General features: G+C 36.7%; 2 protein-coding genes across 2 annotated transcripts; both read left to right on the forward strand.

Moving 5' to 3' along the window:
• Positions 1-539: 539 nt before the first annotated feature.
• On the forward strand, positions 540-12119 carry LOC106673514 (the record flags this gene model as incomplete). The annotated part of the gene is made up of 14 exons (XM_024225502.1): positions 540-803; positions 869-1005; positions 1332-1502; positions 1563-1792; positions 1836-2050; positions 2107-2369; positions 2428-2590; positions 9634-9897; positions 9962-10101; positions 10360-10530; positions 10588-10805; positions 11314-11528; positions 11604-11866; positions 11918-12119. Coding segments are annotated over 14 exons (2916 nt in total), but the record flags the coding sequence as incomplete, so codon positions are not given.
• On the forward strand, positions 1819-2790 carry LOC106673847. The gene is made up of 3 exons (XM_014406190.2): positions 1819-2050; positions 2107-2369; positions 2428-2790. The coding sequence occupies exons 1-3, from the start codon at positions 1841-1843 to the stop codon at positions 2675-2677; spliced, it is 723 nt and encodes a 240-aa protein (XP_014261676.2). The 5' UTR covers positions 1819-1840; the 3' UTR covers positions 2678-2790.
• Positions 12120-14759: the final 2640 nt, after the last annotated feature.

The following is a 14759-nucleotide window of genomic DNA, read 5'->3' on the forward strand; positions in this document are numbered from 1 at the left end:
TCGTTCTCTCTCTCTCTCTCTCTCTCTCTCTCTCTCTCTCTCTCTCTCTCACACACACACACACTTTTTCCCCATATTGCACTAATAAAATGAATATCTTTTCTTAACAAAAAACCTAATAAAGAAAATACGTAATCAAAAAAGTTGCGAAACGACTCCCCCTCTCTCTCTCTCTTCCTCTCCCTCTCTCTCTCTCTCTCTCTCTCTCTCTCTACTTCTCTCTCTCTCTCTTTCCCTCTCTCTCTCTCTCTCTCTCTCTCTCTCTCTTTCTCTCTCTCTTCCTCTCCCTCCCCCTCTCTCTCTCTCCCTCTTCCTCTCTCTGGTGAAAGACAGCGACTCAACGCTGTAAAATTCCCGATTCGAATCTCAGTCCCTCAATTCGAACCTAAATTATTTCCAAAACGGACAAATTCTGGAGTTTATTATGACTTCTGCTGTATTGAATCCCTGTAATACAAACAAATTTTAAAAAATTATGAAAGAGATGTTTTTTTGATTACTCTTAGATGAATGAGCCTATACAGTTCATGACGTTTTAGGACGTGAACACCTTCAATATCAGTGCTGTCTGGTTGCTGTTTGCTGAAAGCATTGACATTCTAAAAAATCTTAAGTCTCTCCCTCTTGGAATCAGCTCTGATGTCGTCCTCCGACTTGCGAACGGTTCTCTGTACGATGTTTACAAAACCGCTCCACAGTACAGTCTTCAGGCGTACGACTGCGGCGTTTTGAGCAGGTCGGATTTTCGTTTGGAACAAAAGAGAAAAAACGATTTAGAAGGTATCACTCTAACCGCTGCATTTGTAAGTGGTTTTAAATTAAAATAAATGGCACTGGAATCTTTTAAAATCCAAACATTCTTTTTTAGTATACAGATGTGAAAATAGACAACGACTACCAGACCACTCGCCAGTATAACGACCCCACTTACTACCCACGAGCGGAGTTATACAACAGGGAGCATTTCATGTATCATCAACAATTGCAGAAATTGTTAAATTTCAAGTAATTTATCTTAATATTAAGGAATTTTCCAATGAAAATAATCAGATCTGGCAATATTGGGATTATTTCAATTTAAATATTGGGGGTGTTCGTGACCGCAACGGTTTAGGCTTTGAAACGGCGCCCATCACTGTAAGGTAAAGGTCCCGGGTTCGAATCCAGCGGCCCGGCATTCGAACCCGACATGAGCTTTTTTTCAAAAACACCGCCACTCCGAGGGTTGTTGTAACCTCTGCTGTTGTGAATCCTCGTAAAAAAAATTCAAATATTTTATTTTAGATCAAGAGGTATTTGGTTTCTTTTATAAATGGGTTTTTTTGTTCTAGAACATTCATTCTCAGATCTGCCTCGTATGGCAACCAAATCAGTAATGGCAGTTGGAACGGGATGGTCGGGGAAGTGTCTCAGGGCAAAGCAGAGGTTTCTATAGCTCCATTACAGTTGAGGAACGACAGAGGGAAAGTGGTCAAATTCTTGGTTTCTTTGTCGACGTTGAGGTTTTCATAAAAATTGGAGTAAAAGTTTCAAAACTCGACCTTTCAGACGATATATTTCAGGATAGTGTTTATGTTTCGTCAGAAGAAATATTTGGGAAGTTACAACGCTCTGATGCTGCCGTTTTCCACCGAGGCTTGGATTTACACGTTCATTACGATGGGGCTGTTCGTAGTTTTTTACGAAACGATTTCATACATCAGAAAATCATTGAGTAAAGGAAATTCATCGGAAACTGGCGTTGGGTTCATTTTCGTCGTAGGGATCATGGCACTTCAAGGCAACTTTTCCAGTCTTTGACATGTATTTACTTTATTGAAGTAAAACTTTTCCAGGATTAATGAAAACTCCTAATACATGTTCGATGAGAATTTTGAGCATAGCTTTACTACTGTTTGGACTATTTGTGAGTACATTCTACAATGCTGCTATAATGCACGGACTCCTGACACCAGTTCCGATCCCCGTACCGACCCTCGAGCAGCTTGTAAAAAATCCTTCGCTCGAATTAGGCATTTTAGACGCTAATTATCTATCGGGGAATAGAAATGTGAGCATAAAACCATGAAAGTTTATATGTAAATCATGATCCTTTTTTTGTCTCAGAGCTGGGCGTTTTTCTTTAAACCCGAGACCCGAGCTCAGCTGGAAAAGAGAAGTCGCGTCATGTCGGCCGATGCCGGATTAGAAATGATGAGGACTAAACGGTTCGCGTTCTGCACCGACGACTTCGGCGCGTACTGGGACATATCTCGGAAATTCTCCGATTCGGAAAAATGCGAAATCGTCGAAATAGAAACAAGAGATCCGTTTCACATCGGTTGGATGGTCGGCAGAAATTCTACAAACAAGGAACTGTTTAACAGAGGGTGGTAGTGCTTTTATTCTTCTTTTATGTCAAATTATTCTTGTTTTTTCTTTCTTCAGTATTATCTGGCTCAAGGAGAACGGCCTGTCGTACAGAACGAAGAGGTTTTGGTTCCCCATGTCACCCTCTTGTTACGGAAGTATCACCTTCCTGCACGTGACTTTGGAAGCTGTTGTCATCGCCGTGGGCATCTACCTGGCAGGAGTCGTCTTTTCCATTTTCGTACTTGGCGTAGAATTGCTAATTCACATACGACAACGAACCGTTAAGGTTCAAATAATAAAGGTCCGGCGCGTTAAAATCTCATAGAGATTTAATTTAGAAACCAGGCTATGTATACGAACAATTCTGACAACCTGTTACATCTGTTAATACATGCACACATTTTATTATGAGGATTAAAAATGCAATGACAGGCTAAAAATTCTGCCCACTTGTAATATAACTTGATTTGTATATATTAATAAAAGTTTCACGTTTAATAATTGAGTCTTTATCTAAAAACTTTAAAAAAATGTAAATTGCTAAAGAAAATGAAAAATGAAAAATAAAAATGAAAAAAAAACGGACAGATAAAATTTGTTTTAATTAGATTTTTAGTTAACATTTCTATATTGCGTATTTCTCCTCTTGCCTTAATTACATCTCGAAGGCGGCTCGGCATACTTTCTGCCAGTCTGGAAATGTCTCTTTGCTGGAGGTTAGCCCATTCTTCACGAAGAGTCCTTTCAAGGTCGTGGAGTGTATCAAGATGGACGAGCTCTTAATCGTTTTTTGAGGTTATCCCATAAATGCTCGATTGGGATCAAGTCTGGAGATTCGGCTGGCCATGTTAAGGCCCGGATGTTATGCTGTTGAATGACCAAGACTGGCAAAAACATCGCTGCAATTAGATAGGGCCGAACTCAGAGGAGTGGTAGGACTACTAACCGGTCAGTTTATTCGGTCATCCTAAAAAGGACTCTGAGGATCTTTAACGTCCGCACCTAGCCTTCCGGCCTTATCGAACGTTTTGATTCTCAAGATGAGAGCTGACGCACCTCCGCATACGACAGAATAGTGTTACTGCCGCAGCATTGGCGTAGAGGCAGCTCAGCCCCGAAAGGCCAAGACAACCTCCCTCCCCGCTTGTCCATTGCAAGTGGCCGGGTCTGCATTGAGCATCAAACCGTAAGCCGCGCACGGGTTATTCTTACTTGAGCCGAAATACATCAGCCCGGTCTCCCGCACGCTCCATAGATAGAGAAGGCCACCTCTATCTCCCAGAGTATTAGGTATTCCCTAGCGTAGAAACTTCCGGATTCGCTCCACCCCCTAGAGGAGCACCGCCTACGGTAAAAACCTCCTATCGAGTTCAGCCTACACCTGCCATGCGCATTCGAGGGACGCCATAGGCTCAGCCTAGGTGGTCCGATCCTTCGCTTCCCCAAGGGTATCACGCCGGTCATACGCACATCAATGCAAACTACTAACCGGTCACTGGCATCTGAGAAAACATCTACACAACATGGGTATATACAACGATGATCCCATTTGCAGATTATGTAATGAGGAGGAGGAAACAGCCACCCATGTCATCTTTGACTTCGCAACAGCTCAATGGAGATTTAACCTAATATACGGAGAAATCTTAGGGAATCAGATTGCAGCAGCGACAGTCAATGGTCTGATACTTCTAAAACGAAGGATTGAGTCTATTGCACTTAACTAAGGAACTAGGAAGGTACAATAAGCCAGAAGGCTGCAGTGCCTGCGGAGTGCAAACCCCGCTTCCTAGTATCCTTTTTACCATACCATGCTGTTGAATGTAGGTTTGTACTATGCGTGCGACCTGTCCACGGGCGTTATCGTTCATTAGAATAGGAGTGTCGCTGATTTCATCGAGGATATGCAACGCACGATGTTCCAAAATTTCATCCACATCGACACAGGTCGTCCAAGACCCTCCATGAACAACAACCAATTATATCCTTTTTCATCGAAGGGTCAAACCACTTTATCGCCTTTTTTTCATATTATAATTAATTGAAAAGCAATGTGCTCTGCTGGGATTCAAACCCAAAACTGCTAAGTGGCACAATGTCAATAGGACAAAATCGGAGTAATTTTTCCTATTTAGGGTCTTTGTGATTCTTGGTTTTAAAAAGTCTAATCAAAAATGTCTTTTTCATATTTACAGACCCTTGAACCCGCAAGACTGATGAGTGTTGCAGAAATGTTGGTCTGACGCGCCGTTAAGGCAGACTACAAGTAATTACAGATTAGAATCAACTAGCTGGTAAATTTGTCGTGTATAAATAAATAAATTCATGTCATAGGAAGACTTTAATGTCCAACTACATATTGGGTGGTGGGATCTTGATTCCCACTCCTTGGAGTCAAACCACTTATTTCTTTTTTCCCTTAGTTTCATCAATTTAAAAGCGATATGCTCTGCTGGGATCCAAATCCAGAACTACTAGTGTGGCACAATGTCAATAGGGCAAAAGCGGAGTGATTTTTTTCTATTTACGGGTTTTTCATGATGTTGAAATCTTGATTTTATTGTAGACAAGAAATTTACTTAAAATGATCATCCAGGTTTCTAGACTGATTAATTTAGGGGTCTTTGTGATTCTAGATTTTAAAAAGTCTATTCAAAAATGTGTTTTTTCATTATTAACAGTTATGGTTTTTGTAAAAAATTTCCCAAAAATTAGCACTAATATACAGGGTGACTGGCGATAAGTGTCGACAATTTCAAGAGGTGTTTCTACTCACCATATGCAACAAAAAAGTTTCTATGAACCCATGTCCAATCTCATTAGTAAAGAAGTAATTTCAGGTTTTGGATTTTTTTTTTTTTTTTAATTTTTCGACATAGATCCACTAAATTGCTTATAAATTCAGAATTACTGACTGTAGAAAAATCTGGTTTGTGCCACCTGAAAGAACGTTAAATTTGCTGAAAGTAAACCTATTTACATTGCAGAATTGATGAAAAAATTTTGCACGAAAAATTCAGAAAAAACAAAAATGCTGAAATTTGGAATTTTTTTAAATGTTGAATTAACTGTTAATAACTACAAACTCCTGGAGCTTTGCGAATTCCCTCAAAAGTTCTCCATTCAATGAGCTTCTAGCGGTAGATCCACCTTTTCGGATAGCCCTTCTGGAAGGCCCAAAAATTTTGCATTTTGTTGAAAAAAAACTGGTTTCGATGAAGGGGGGCAAGCTCAATTTTTCCTGGGAAATCCGTCTGGCTCTTGAGTTTCGTCTCACTTCTTTATTGTTAAATTCAATCAGTTTACTTTATGTTACCAGGTGACAACCTCCTCAGGTTTAATTTAAATTATGTGTTTGTTTCCTAATGCACATCTTGCTGACAACTACATATTTTTAATGGGAGATCCTTGAACCCGCAAGACTGGTGAGTGTTGCAGAAATGTTGGTCTGGCGCGCCGTTAAGGCAGACTAAAAGCAATTACAGAATAGAATCAACTAGCTGATAATTTTGTCGTTTATAAATAAAGTAATTCATGTAATAGGAAGTTTTAATGTCCAACTAACATTTGGGTGGTGTGTTCAATGGGTCAAATCACTTATTCCTTTTTTTCATATTATAATCAATTAAAAAGCGATATGCTCTGCTGGGATCCAAATCCAGAACTACTAGTGTGGTACAATGTCAATAGGTCAAAATAGGAATGATTTTTCCTATTTAGGGGTCTTTTGATTCTAGATTTTAAAAAGTATATTCAAAAATGTGTATTTTTCATATTTTCAGACCCTTGAACCCGCAAGACTTCTGAATGTTGCAGAAATGTTGGTCTGGCTCGCCGTTAAGGCAGACTACAAGCAATTACAGATTAGAATCATCTAGCTGATAAATTTGTCGTTTATAAATAAATAAATTCATGTCATAAGAAGGCTTTACTGTCCAACTTCCAATTGGGTGGTGTGGTCAAGGGGTGAAACCATTTATTCCTTTTTTCCCTTAGTTTCATCAATTAAAAAGCGATATGCTCTGCTGGGATCCAAATCCAGAACTACTAGTGTGGCACAATGTCAATAGGGCAAAGCGGAGTGTTTTGTTCTATTTAGGGGTCTTTCATAAGGTTGAAATCTTGATTTTATTGTAGACAAGAAATTTACTTAAAATGGTCAAAATTCAAAAATGTGTTTTTCATATTTTCAAAGGAAGACCCGTGAACCCGCAAGACTTGTGAGTAGAAATACTTTGAATGAGTATAAAAAATATTATTTTTGCATTGTATAAATTCACATTTTTCCACATCCTACACGTATTTGTTAAATTTAAACAATGTTTGTAAATCCCAGGCCCTGAAGATGATCTCAATAAAGATCTAAACGTTGGCACGATAAAGAAAATGTTTTCCTGAAACCTACATCACACCAGACCGCATCTCAGCATCTGTGAATAATCATCGACTAACGGTCATAAACACCACCCAAATTTAAACAATATTTATAAATCCCTGAAGATGACCTCAATAAAAATCGAAACGTTGGCACGATAAAGAAAATGTTTTTGTAAACCTACGACACACCAGACCGCATGTCACGATTTCTGAATAATCTTGTGAGTATTGCCGAAATGTTGGCCTGGCACTTAAGGCAGACTACAAGCAATTACAGATCAGAACTAGCTGATAAATAAACTAGCTTATAAATAAAGTAATTCGTGCCATAGAAGCACTTAATGACCAACTATCAGTTTGGTGATGTAAAAAACGGGTATTTTTCATATTATAATTATTGCTATTGTGTCAATTTCAATTTTGACACCCTAACCGCTCGACCAGTGCGGTTGATTTTACACTCAAAAAATCATAAACTTTAATAACAATTATTTAATTATGATGGTTTGAAAGAAAATTCACCAAAACACTGAAAAATCGTTTAACGATAGATTAAAATTTAACTAACAATTTAATGCACCGCTCAATTTATTTAGTTTAAAATTCAATCCATTATCTTTGTACATTAGTTACAGGTAATTAACTGTAATTAAAAATCTTAGTCAAAATAAACAGTAAATAATGTTTTGTTTAGTTCCTTTGTTTATTAATCCAATTTGCACAAAAAGTACCGTTAAGCCCTTCCATTCTGTTACTCTTAAAGAGTTCATCTTTCTCCTTTGTTGATTTCATTTATTTGAAAAATTGAGCATTAGTATGAGCATGAAACTGTCGGGGTCATAAAATTATTAGGAAGGATACAGCCAGGGTGAAGTCGCCAGGAGACTAAGTGTAAGGCACTCTTTGAAGGTTCTTTGGCGCTTCAGAAAAACTTTGCACTAGAAGGCCAGGGTTGACCTAGGTCTGCAGACCAGAGAGACGATAGGTTCATCAGTCAGGCCTGCAAAAACACAGCAGTACGTGAAATGATATAAGAAATCTGATAAGACAAGTCCGAAATGTTACGATTTCCTCCAGCAGTGTAAGAAGAAAGTTCAATGAAAATATTTTTGAAAAGTCTTTAACTGACTCCTTTCTGAACAGCCATGTCAAACAAAAATTATGTCAAGTTAGAAGGGTCAATTGATATTTAGTTAGAAAAATGCAAATATATGATTTTCCTTCATATTGCGTTGAGCTTTTGAAGTTTATTGATTTTTTGAATTATTACGTATTTTATGTGTGGAAGGAAAGAGAATAATTCGACCTATTTCAATATTTGCAACCTAATGTAACCATAAGAAAGGAATCGTTTTATAATAAATAATCAGTAAAATAAGAAATCAAAGGTTTTCGGCCCTTAATCATACAATAAATATTTAATTAAGCAATCTAACATCAAAACCATTTCTTGTTATAATTGGACAATTTCTTTATCGTCGGTTAATTCGCGCTTTTTGTCACAAAAGAAATAAGCAATGAACTGGCCACTTCTGATGCTCAGCCTCGTCCTTTTGGCGGACTGCAAGGAGCATTTCATTACGAAATATTTTTTACGGAAGAATATAAATGTTCTCAACGTTTTCTTTTGCGATCTGGATGGTTGGTCTAAAATTGGCATCCCTGCTGTGAAAATTTAAACGGACAAGATTTGCTTTTACAGATGCAAAACAACTATCAGAGAGTATGATCGAAAATAAGAACCTTATGGTAAACATTGCAGTAAAAGACAGAAAGAGGTTCGTTTCTTCCAGTTCCTATGTTCAAGGAATGTACATAGACTTAAATTGTAAGGAAAACGAACATCTTTTGTTAACAAAAACTGTAAGTAAGAAAATATCACAAAAAATTATGAAAAATATCTCTCTCACTCTCTCTTTCTCTCTCTCTCTCTCTCTCTCTCACTCTCTCTCTCTCTCTCTCTCTCTCTCTTTCACTTTTTCCCTAATAAAATAAAATGACATCTTTTGTTAACAAAAAACCTGATGAAGAAAATACGTAATAATAAAAAATTGTGAAACATGACTCTCTCTCTCTTTCTCGTTCTCTTTCTTGTTCTCTCACTCTCTCTCTCTCTCTCTTTCACTTTTTCCCCATATTGCACTAATAAAATTAACATCTTTTGTCAACAAAAACTGTAAGTAAGAAAATATCACAAAAAATTGTAGAACATATTTCTCTCACTCTCTCTCTCTCTCTCTCTCTCTCTCTCTCTCTCTCTCTNCTCTCTCTCTCTCTCCCTCTCTCTCTCTCTCTCCCTTTCTCTCTCTTTCTTTCTCTCTCTTTTTCACTTTTTCGCTAATAAAATGACATCTTTTGTTAACAAAAAACCTAATGAAGAAAATACGTAATAATAAAAAATAGTGAAACATGACTCTCTCTCTCTCTCTCTCTCTCTCTCTCTCTCTCTCTCTCTCTCTCTCTCTCTCTCTCTCTCTCTCTCTCTCTCTCCCGATGTGGTGTACGTGAGAAATGGAGGCGGGTTTGCTGTCAGACTCCATGAAGGAATGTGTTAGGATGTGGCCCATGGCTTTCTTGTTGTCATGTTAGCCTTTGGTCACAAACTATTCCTAAGTACATAACTTCTTTGTTATGCTTTCTGTTTCACATAACATCTCAGTGTTAAATTTAAGGCTTTTTGCATTAATTCTACTGGACTATGGTCTAATTTAACTCTGATAATTATGACAGTGTCATTTGGGTACCATTGTGTAGGAGGTTGTCCGCTATCAGTCACTATAAAGCTTGTTATAGTACTCCTCCAGGGGGACAATTGCAATCAAAGTAATAGTTGTTAAGTTGTGTATCATAATTAACAATTATATTTTGCGTACTTGTAGTATTTTGACCAATAATTTTTTTTAGGATGTGACTACTTTCAATGTCAGTTTTGCTTGGTTGCTGTATGCTGAAAGCCTTGCCATATTAAAAAAACTGAAATCTCTTCCATTGGGAATCAGCTCAGACGTCATCCTCCGGCTTTCAAACAGTTCGCTGTATGATATTTACAAAACCGCTCCTCAGTACCATCTCCAGGCGTACCACTGCGGTGTCTTGAGCAGATTGGATTTTCGTTTAGAAAAAAATAAAAGAACTGATTTAGACGGTATCACTTTAACCGCTGCACTTGTAAGCTGTTTCAATTTACAAACATTTTCTTAAAACCTTTTCAAATTTTACCCTTTTATTTTAGGTTACAGAACTGAAATTGGACAATGACGATCAGAACATGTCCCAAAAGTTGACCGACCAAACTTACTTCCCGGAAGCAGAAATATACAACAGGGAGCATTTCATGTATCAGCTATACTTGGAGAAATGGCTAGTCTTCAAGTAATGTGTATCCTATTAATAATGGAAGTTATTTTCAAGTAAACGTTTATGGCTATAAAAGCATAGATGTTCATTTAGAAAAAGATAATACAATAATTATTGTAGCTAGCTGACCTAAACTACTATTCAAATTGTCCATGATTACTAAAGACCCAAAAACAACTAGAACCAAACTAATAACTTCTTAAAATAATGAACAATTCACTTCAACTACATTGCATGACTTTTATTCTTAAGTTTTTAAATCTTTATATTTAGAATGAACATAACCAGATCTTCCACATTGGGCAGTGAAGTTGCCAAAGGGAACTGGACTGGGCTGGTTAAGTACATATCCCAGGGAAAGGCTGATGTCGCTACAGTTCCCATGCAGCCAATGGATGACTTCAGGGATTTAGTCCAGTACTTAGTGCCCATGATGAAATTAAGGTTGTCATAAAAAACGCGATAAAAAAAATTTCAAAAATTGAACCAACACTTTTTCAGATTTATATTCATGTTTCGCCAGCCGAAGTTTTTGTCAACATATAACGCTCTGATACGGCCGTTTTCCCCAGAAGTTTGGACATACATATTGATAACAATGGGAGTGTTTGTACTTTTCTGCGAAATCATATCCTTCACCCGAAAATATTTCAAGAAAGAAAATGCCGCGGAAATTGGCGATGGGTTTGTTTACGTTATAGGAGTCATGACTTATCAAGGTGAAGTGTTTTCTTTTCTACATTATATATTTTTTTACAAGTGCTGGGCCTTCTGCAATCTTCAGTGAGGAACTCAACGCTGAAATGCTCGAGTCAGAAGACTCAATGCCGGTTCAATATATGCTCACCGACTCACAGATCAACACCCACCATCAACATTTAATATATTATTAATATATTTTTTTACCAGTTGACAAAAAATCCCCTAAGACTGGTAGAAAGACAAAATATTGTCTATTTAGACAATGGACACCGTTGATAGAAAAATTGGCGGTAGTGGTTAACCTACAAGTCAGTGAATACATGTTGAACTAACCACTTGACCACTTTACTTGGTCTGTCTCCTAAACTTCTCACTTATTTTAACTTTTCATCAATTCAACTTTTATACAAATAGACTACTTAATATAAATTGATTTGATGATTAATATAAATTGCTGATTTTGAAAAATATATCATTGATTAGTGAATATTGAATTGTGTATGATTTATTGTCAAATTATTTCAGGCTTAATTACAAATCCTTATACAACTTCAATGAAAATGACGAGTATTGCTTTACTGCTGTTTGCGCTATTTGCGTCTACATACTACAACGCTGCTACACTGCACGGCCTCTTGACACCTGCTCCCAATTCGATACAGACGGTCGAACAGCTTTTAAAAAGCCAATTAATGGAATTAGGCATTATAAAAGATAATTATTTGACGAACTATAGCAAGGTGAAAAGAAGCATCCCTAACCATCCCTAACCAATTCAAGAGGCTGAAATTATTATCGTATCTTCTTTTTTTCAGAGTTGGGGATTTATTTTGAAGCCTGAAACCCGTGCTAAACTTGAAAAGGAAAAAATTACACAGACAGTTGAAAAAGGGGTGGAAAAGGTGAGAACCGAAAGGTTTGCGTTTTGCACTGATGATCACGCTGTATATTGGGAGGTGTCTCGCAAGTTCTCAGATTCGGAAAAATGCGAGATTACTGAAATCGAAACAATCAATCCTTTCCCTGTCTGCCTGACCGTTGAGAAAAATTCCTCTTACAAAGAACTATTTAACCAAGGGTGAGTTTTTTAAATTATATTCTTAATTTTTTTTAATATTAAATTTTACAGCCTTATCTGGATCAAGGAGAATGGCTTGTCAAACAGGTTGAAGAAGTTTTGGTACCCTATGACACCCTCGTGTTACGGCAACATCCGCTTTGTGCACGTGACTTTGGAAGTGGTGTTCGTCGCTGTGGGCGCCTTTTTGGCTGGAGTGGTCATCTCCATTTTCCTACTCGGCATAGAATTATTAATTCATTTACTTCATTAAATGGATAAGGGTAAAATAACAAAGTTTCGTTGAAGTTGTATATATATATAAAAAAAAGATCCTTTCTTAGTTCTTCATGCTGGACAAATTTTTCTTAAACGAATGTAGAAGAATTTAATTAAAATAAACAGTACAGTTAATGTAAGCAAACAATTCTTATTTTATTATTTTACCAATTTTCACAATTCTTATTTTTATTTTTTTAGGGGTTTAAAGCATTATAATTTAAATTGCAACTCCACACTATGTCTAAATTGTATTTACAAAACTGGATAATTTTTTTTAAATATATTTATGTAATTTTATTTTTCAAATGGTTCACTTTTTATTATTTATTTGTACAATTCCTTAAATAGAGAATTAATTAATTTATGTATTTTATTAATAATAAATTAAATAAAAGGAGGGAAAACTCATAAGGTGGGGTTGAGATAGGAAGTTGATGTCCGAGTGGATCGAGGTCACGATAGCTCAAGTGGTAGAGTAGCGGCGTATCTAGCCGAAGATCGTGGGTTCGAATCCCGCTCGTGCCATTAACTTTTTTTCATCTCAACTAAAAACCTTAATTATAATGATTAATAATAAAAAAAAATGGTTAGCTCACTTTCAGTTGTATAAAGGTCACTGTGAATGCTATATTTGATAGAAATTTATTTGCTCTGCTTAAACTGTGGCTTCTTGACTAGAAATGAATTAATCATCATCAGGCTTAAAAAAAATATTTAAAAAACTGACCCAATCTCGCTCATAGAAAATATTGTACAAATGCATGGCAATGCAGGTATGAGTTTGTTAACAAGCATAAATTTTAAAGAGGATTTTCAATTTTATTTAAATTTAATATTTTGTCTAAAGTAGTACAGTCCAAGCTATGGAATTGTACAGTAGAGAATCTGTGTTTGAAGAAAAACGAAAAGAAATAAAAGAAGTTTTCTTCAAATACAGATTTTCTATTTTATTTAAATTGTTAGATTTGCTTTTATGTTCTACATTTTTTATTTAATTTTCTTTTTTTACTGTTGTTTTATTGATGTATTGACCTCCGGCAGACGGAATTTTCCATGCTGTACAGTGCATTATTTCATATGAATTATGGTAAATAAAATATTTTATTTGTTTGTTGAAGGCCACAGCTGAAGGAAGAGAGCACCTTTTTCCCAACAATCACTCTCAACCTTGACACTAACACAAACTTAAACGTTCAGAAGTCTGGCTTTCAGGGAGAGCTACTGCTGTCTCACCGTTCCAATACAAACTTAACAAATTTACATGTTCTGAGTATTACTACCCTTGGTTCTTGCGGAATTATTCCATGGTGAATTGCCATCCAGACTTCTTCAAAATTGATAGATTGTGTTTGGCAAGTTTTTTAGATCAAAGGAGATCCAGATATCCTCTGAAAACCACCTATGTCCAGTAGCATTCTTAGGTGGACTTCTTTGGACGCATACAGCTTAAAATCATCCATGTTTATTAGGTGTAATATTATGTGCTCCCTCGTACCCGGGCCTCCTAAGGTCCACTGAATCTTTCAAAAGTAATTCTTGCAATCATTATAATTTTTATTTTTTGCTGTATACTGGATATTTTTAAAAGAAAAGTCTAATTGTTGATCACAGCTTGCATTCGACATGGCATCAATTTTATAAGCTTTTGAAGTGTTGCGGAATATTTTCAAACTCCTCCAACAGCGCCATTCTTAAATTCTCAAGTAAATTCTCTGGCATTTCTGGACGATTTTTTACCATCTTTTACCCCTAGTACTAAATTTGTTTGATATGGTTTACGTCAGGACTACATGATAGCCACTCCAATTATTGAATTGAAACCCGTTCCAAGCAGTCACCAACTATCGTAGCTATTGCAATTGTCATGCTTAAAAATAAAACTGTTGCCAATTAGTGGCATAAAAGGACTTCTTCTGATAGGACATCTTCAATATTGAAAACCCTTGAGGAAGATCAAATTTGTGCGACTTTCCATACCTGCTCAACCAACCAGCTTCCCCGGATGAAAATGTTGCGGCGATATATTGCTCTCCTGTTTTTCTCCAAACCCTCTCTCGGCCATCAGAAGACCTCAAACAAAACCTTGACTCATCCAAAAACAAAATTTTACTCCGATCTTGCACAGACCAACTGATGTCTTTTCTTGCAAAACTTAACCGAGTTGTTCTGTGCTTTGTCAGAAGTTCAGGACCAATGGCAGGCCTTCTCGCAAATAATCCAGCTTCTGAAAGTTTTCGCCTTTCAAACTGTCATTAACATTTCTAACTTGTTGAAGTTGTTGCTTGATCTCAACAAATGGTAGAATGTCAAATACGGAGTAAATTCGAAACACTAAAACGATTATCTATCAGATGATGGTGACCTGATCCATGCCTTGTTGAATAACATCCATAGAGGCTAAGGTCAGAGCACTAATCAGTTGCTACAGATTAATTAGTGAAGGCGCTGGAACCATAAGTGCAATAACATAGGTCACTCGAAAATCCTACAACTATTGAGTAAGGTTAACTATATGAACTATGTGCATATAACTATAGTGTGGATGATGACCATCGTAACATAGACTGCTATACAGATGGTTCACTTATCAAAGGTAAAGGAAGTGGTGCTGGAATTCATATACCTAAATTAG

Source organism: Cimex lectularius, unplaced genomic scaffold (assembly GCF_000648675.2).
Source record: "Cimex lectularius strain Harlan isolate CLEC.00 unplaced genomic scaffold, Clec_2.1 scaffold6, whole genome shotgun sequence".
Classification (NCBI taxonomy): Eukaryota; Metazoa; Arthropoda; class Insecta; order Hemiptera; family Cimicidae; genus Cimex; species Cimex lectularius.